The 6,000-nt window shown below is 37.6% G+C and overlaps 1 protein-coding gene across 1 annotated transcript; it reads right to left on the bottom strand.

The window, feature by feature from the left end:
• Nucleotides 1–1,310: 1,310 nt before the first annotated feature.
• LOC122054798 (protein IRON-RELATED TRANSCRIPTION FACTOR 2-like) lies at nt 1,311–3,917 on the bottom strand. Its single transcript, XM_042616229.1, has 4 exons — nt 3,724–3,917; nt 2,000–2,438; nt 1,555–1,899; nt 1,311–1,421 (listed from the first exon to the last, which is right to left on the bottom strand). Exons 1-4 carry the CDS (start codon nt 3,915–3,917, stop codon nt 1,311–1,313), a joined length of 1,089 nt encoding a protein of 362 aa, XP_042472163.1.
• Nucleotides 3,918–6,000: the final 2,083 nt, after the last annotated feature.

Raw genomic sequence — 6,000 nt, 5'->3', positions numbered from 1 at the left:
AAACAAAGGGATATTACTTCTATAATCCCACACAAGGCAAGGTGTTTGTTGCCAGAACTGGTGTTTTTCTAGAAAGGAAATTTACTTCTAGAAAAATTAGTGGGAGTGAAGTCGATCTTGAAGAAATTCAAGATGCACAAACTAACATCGATGCCTTGATAGAAATTGAATAGGTACCACAAGATGTTGTGGATCAGGATTTTGTTACACCATAAGAAGTTACGGAACAACAACCTGTTTAAGTAGCACATGCTTTACGCAGATCTGCTAGGACTCGTCGTCAACCTGAGAGATATTCATTTCTCTTGTCTGACCACGGTGATGTAGTGCTTATTGGTCTCGAAGAGCCTACATCTTATCAGGAAGTTGTACAAGGTCCAGATTCTGAGAAATGGCTAGAGGCCATGAGATCCGAAATGGAATCCATGTACACTAACCAAGTATGAACTTTGGTTGATTCACATGAAGGAATCAAACTCATTGGGTGTAAGTGGGTCTTCAAAGTGAAGACTGACATGGATAGACATATGCATACCTATAAAGGTAGCTTGGTAGCTAAAAGTTTCAAGCAAATTCAAGACATAGACTATGATGAAACTTTTCACCAGTTACGATGCTCAAGTTTATTCAGATTTTACTTGCTATTGTACCTTACTATGATTATGAGATCTGACAGATAGATGTCAAAACCATATTTATTAACGGAAATCTATATAAAGGTAGTCCAAATATCGACGGAGGTACGCAATACGCGATAGACACTGTTCTCTCTACTGTTCATTCTTGTTGCTTCACCTTCTGCTTCATCGCCAATGACTGACTTGAGTGTCGAAGGCCAACGTCGGAGACCACTTCCTTGTCTCGACACTGATGTAATCTGTGTTGCAGGTCGAAGTAGAATCTACAAGCGATCAGCGGGAGTGCTACATTCTCAACTTTCAATCTCATCGACTTTCGAACAGGACATATTGTAATAATAAAATTAAATCTTTCCTTTAACCTATTAAATGATGTATTAATCTAAAATAAAATGTATTATTTTATATAACTATATTTTGTCAGATATGATCTTTAAGGACAAAGGATAAAGTACAAATTAATTATAGTTTATCTTGAATTAGTTTAATTAACGTAGACTTTTTCTTGATTAAATAAGTCCGTTGATTCACTATTTTAAAACCATTTACCGATCCATTTTGGATAGTACTGTTATTGACAAATTCTATTCATATAATAATATATATACATAAATATTTAATTCAAGAAAGGAAAAATCAAAACTATGGCATCTCATCAGCTGATGCATGCATTTACATATGCTTGTAAGCTGGAAGAACACTGGAATATTCTGCTCTTGCCTCCCGTTTGATTTGTTTTATGAGATGTTCAGAGAAGATGTCAGTTTTGAAAGCTTCTCTTGCCTGTTCCAATTCACAGCACATCAATGTGAAATAAATCATAAAACCAGACCAAAAAAATCAACAACTAATTAATCTGAAGTTTCATCAACATGCATGATCGATCGAGGTGGAGGAAAATCAATCAATCAATCACCTTCAGGTGGAGGCTGCTAAAACACCTGCCATCCTGTGCTTTGTGAGTCGAAGCATTCACGAGTTGAAGCCCCTCTCCATCTAGAACACTTAGAATTCCGGACAAACAGACCATGGCGTCTTGGTTCAGTAAACAGAGTTGCACCATGACCTCCCTGTTGCTGATGCAGGTCGCTGAGACGAGCGGATAACCTACACTCTGAACGCAATGGCTCTCTTCTTCGCGCCTCCGCAGCACCACCAGCATCTCTTCTTTTCTCCGCGACAGCTGCTCCAGCTCCGATCGCAGCTCGGGTATGTACTTCAGCACCCGGGAGATGGTCGCCGGGATGCTCGACTTCTTTTCCTTCTTCGCGATCAGAAGAAAAAGAATGATCATGAATCTCTCAAAGAGCTAGGAAAGATATCGACCGGTCTATCTATATGTTTGTGTTCGAGATGCATACGTGTTGTTTGGATTCGGGAAGTAGACATCGGAGCGAAGAGTACAAGTCGTTGATCTTCTTCCTGCGGTCGCGTTCGTAGGCGTTGTGGCCCAGCTTCTTGGTAGTGGAGCTCGGCGAGTTCAATTTGCCACCAGTCGTGGAGTAGCAGCACTGTTGGGGGAGGCCCTCGTCGTCCAGCTCAATATGCTCCGATTCTTGATCTGCTTCGGGATCAGGTAATAATTGGGAAAGAGAGTAATTAGTACTAAACGCTGCTGAGATCATGTCGTTTCTGAAATTGTACAGAGATTGGAGATCAAATCTATTGCATTCCAAAATTATTTCTTCTTCTCCTTGCTGCCGGACCATCTTGTTGATAGATAGATAGACAACACAGGAGAAATTAATTTGGGCAGTAGAATCGGATAGATGGTGCCATTTATAATTATACGATGGAAATCTGGCAAAAAATGTTGCATCAATACATCTTAAACTATCAATTAAACCAATTTGTAACTTGCAGAATGTCAAATGAAAATTTTCAGATCATGTTTCGAAGAATATATAACTGGCTAGCAGTTGAATTAGTTAATGCATTCTAATCGACATGAGGTCATAGAATATAAAATGCCCCAGTGGATGCTTTCCTTCTACTACACCAGAAAGCACCTACTCTTTTAGGCAAAGTTCACTAGGTTTTTAGTTTTTTTTTCCCCTCCAAATCACACATCCACAATTTAGGGAAGAGTCTAAATATGATTTTAATAAATAATTGTCTCAAAAATCAAAGAAGGGGCAGAAACTACACTACTGCACAAGTGGGAAATTATAGTAGCGTTTGCCGTGATGCTGCTCGGTATTGAACGTTATGCAAGCCTAATCAAGTCAGTATATATGAAGACAAAATAAAGGTAATTAAAGTCCAATACTAGTCTTTATTTAGCACAATATAGACTTGTTTTTATTCATATATACAAGTAGTAGCCTTACTCTATCAGTTCTCCCCGTTATTAGTTTTCTGTTAGTCTTGAGTATATGACTGTTGTTCCCTCACCAACCTTGGACTAAAGATTGGACGCTTTTCCTCCTGTTGAATTTGAGCCTCCTTGCTGGAAAATATTCCACAATCTATTATTGTCACGGTTACATAGGAATTGTTTGAATTGAAATTACAAATTAAAACATCAAGATGGTTTAAACAGATAATCTCAAAATCAACATGGAAGGTTAGCTCGAGCTGCTAGGTTGTTTGAGCACGAGTGAGACTTCTATGGGTAATTGTCAAGTGCTTCTTAAGCTTGAGTAGGAAATTGAGAGACGAGCCAAAGTCAGGAAGTCGAGTGTCAAGTAGCCTGACTATTGTCAAGTTGACGTTCAGCGCTCCCGATAGCAATTGAGTCAACTTGCAATGGAGTGCTCCATCAACGATCGGCTATTTTAACTGGAAAGTTACGAAATCATTGTTAACATCAATTTAAATTTTATCTCGATCGGTCTGGTATTCAATGCACACATCTCGTAACTGTACATGAGTTTACTTAGTTCAATACAATCTAGGTCTTGAATTTACAATCCCTACATAGATGTATATGAGAGAGTCTCTTTTCATGTATATATTCAAAACTTTAATATTTGTGATTCCATATAAATTAACCATCATGTCTCAAAATTCTTAATGTAAAACTAAATTTGTCATTAATAATGGAGTCTGTTCAATCAACCACTCTTTTTTTTTTTTAGTTCACATTTTTTCTAGCATAGCCTCCTCCCTTGAGATGCTATATGATCTCATATGCACCTCCACCAGTATTCCACAGAAAGTCGGCATGTTTTCCATGACATGGTTCACTATAGCATTGTCGTTCGTCTTGAACGAGATCCACTTGAACTGCTCACTCTGAGCTTTCTTGATCATCACATTGTGCTCAAGAACCACCATCAATTGTTAGGGTTGTAAATAAGCTAAGCCGAGTCAAAGTTTGTGGTGTTCAAGCTTATTGATAAGGTAATCGAATCGAGCCTAAAATGAACCAAGCCTTTAAGAAGATTATTCAAGATTAGTTTAATTTGATTTCTTTTTTATGAGGTTGAGGTTGATTTGTTTAAATGTTATCAAATTCTCAATTCAAATTTATTTGATTGTTTAAAATTTTTACATTTTAAATTTTGTTTGATTATTATTGAGCTTGATAATATAAATTTATTTATTCATTTTTAAAGTATTTTAGCAAGTCGATAAGAGTTTTATTAATGAATATGATTCACGAACGTTATTCACGAATATTGTTTATGAATATTGTTCACTAATATTATTTACGAATATATTCATGAATATTGCTCACGAACATTAATAAATTGAACATATATATGTTCAAAAAAATATGGAACCGCCACATCAGCGACCCTCCTAAAGCCGGTCCCACGGATATAGAGGGAGGTAAATACAGATACACAGGTGGAAAGTGCATAGCAAAGACGTTAACCCCAGGCAGTGACACCCCGGGGATCGACCCCTGGACCTTTCAGCCACAGAACCATGCACTCCCCATCTGTGCTACGCTCTGGGGACGAACATATATATGTTCAAGCTTGCTCGTTTAGTTAAACGAGTTGTTCAAATTTTTTTTATTTAATTGATCTAGTGTATATTAAACATATATAAACAAACTCTTATCAAATTGAGTACTAAATTTATCCACGGACTGTTAGTTTACTTAGAGCCCCAATTGCCCTTGACGGAGCTCACCGTCAAACCCAATTCGAACTCGGTGACCCACGACTTGCATGCAGCAACTTCCTCTCAAGGCGTAGACGAAGCTGTGTGCATCGATGTTCCAATGAGGTGCACTGATTGCATTCTGTTTAATTGCAAAGAGAAACAGATCGATTAGTTACTACTTTTTTTTTTCTTTTCATTTTCATTTAAATATTGAATGATCAAAATGATGCATGCATACCCATTGGAGAACTCCTCTAGTAGCGATCAGTTGGATGAACCCTGAGGATAGGGAGTTTCTACTGCACATTAAGGGCAGTGATGAGTCTTTCAGCTCGTGGATTGTAGTAGTCAGCTCTCGATCACTCGATCACCGATGTTTTGCCTGCTCTTGAAAGAACAATAGCCCTCCTCCAATCCATTGGATTGATATGAACATCGATCCCCTTGACTCTGGAGTTTCTTCTATTTCCTCCCTCACTTGCTCCTGATCTTCTTGTTCGATACTCCCTCCGGGATGGTTGCAGCAGCACTTGAAGTCTTCTCTCAACACGAACGATTTCAGCTCTGTTATCATCTTGGCTTTGAATCCTTCGTACAACTTCCTTAAGGACGTCGAAAGCCTCAGCAAGTAGTGAAAGCAATAGTGATGTATAGCGATACATCGAACTAAATCAATGATGTATCTACTGGATCTCGTTGTCATCTACAATAAAGCTTTATCAAAACTAAATAGAAACAATGACAATCGAAATACTGACCTGAGTCCAAATCTAAAGCTATTGTTTCTTATTTGCCACTGGAGCAATTCCTACTATACATTCTGTATAAGTCTTCTGTATAGATTGGACAACAACTAAAGTTCAATCTCAATGGGGAAGAGAGGAAGGAGAGTCAACAATTCTCAACAAGATATCCAAATAAATTTTGAGCTCTCCTTTTTATATCTTGGTCCATCATGTAAGACTATCCATTTAAAACCGGTAACCCATTAACAATTTATCAATATTAACTAATTAAATTATTGAATCAACATATTTAATCCATCCAATAGTATAAACCTTATTCATATATCGAGTATTAGATCATTTAATTAAAGTTTAATTTCTTAATATCCATCAAATCCAAATTTAATCCTCCGAGTAACTCAAGCCCAAAGCCACTTAGGAGCAAGGTTCTTCCCCAAATGTTGTCGGAATCTCTCTTCTGTTTCTGCACTTTATTCAAGCGATCACCTCTCTGCAGGCCAACAAAAATTCCTGATTAAGTTCCAACAAGTTAGATTGAAGCTATATGCTATATGGAT

The sequence above is a fragment of the Zingiber officinale genome, chromosome 3B, assembly GCF_018446385.1.
Source record: "Zingiber officinale cultivar Zhangliang chromosome 3B, Zo_v1.1, whole genome shotgun sequence".
In the NCBI taxonomy this organism is placed as follows: domain Eukaryota; kingdom Viridiplantae; phylum Streptophyta; class Magnoliopsida; order Zingiberales; family Zingiberaceae; genus Zingiber; species Zingiber officinale.
Note: the sequence above shows the minus strand (reverse complement) of the source record. Positions and strands in the feature narration are given on the sequence as shown.

Excerpts from the sequence above, each read along its gene's own strand:
- LOC122054798 (XM_042616229.1), bottom strand. The coding sequence starts at position 3,917 with ATGGTGGTTCTTGAGCACAATGTGATGATCAAGAAAGCTCAGAGTGAG. Across the intron at positions 2,439-3,723 it reads GAGGCTATGCTAGAAAAAAT|ATTTCCATCGTATAATTATA; the intron begins GTGAACTAAAAA and ends ATTTTTTGCCAG. Across the intron at positions 1,422-1,554 it reads TTAGCAGCCTCCACCTGAAG|GCAAGAGAAGCTTTCAAAAC; the intron begins GTGATTGATTGA and ends GAATTGGAACAG.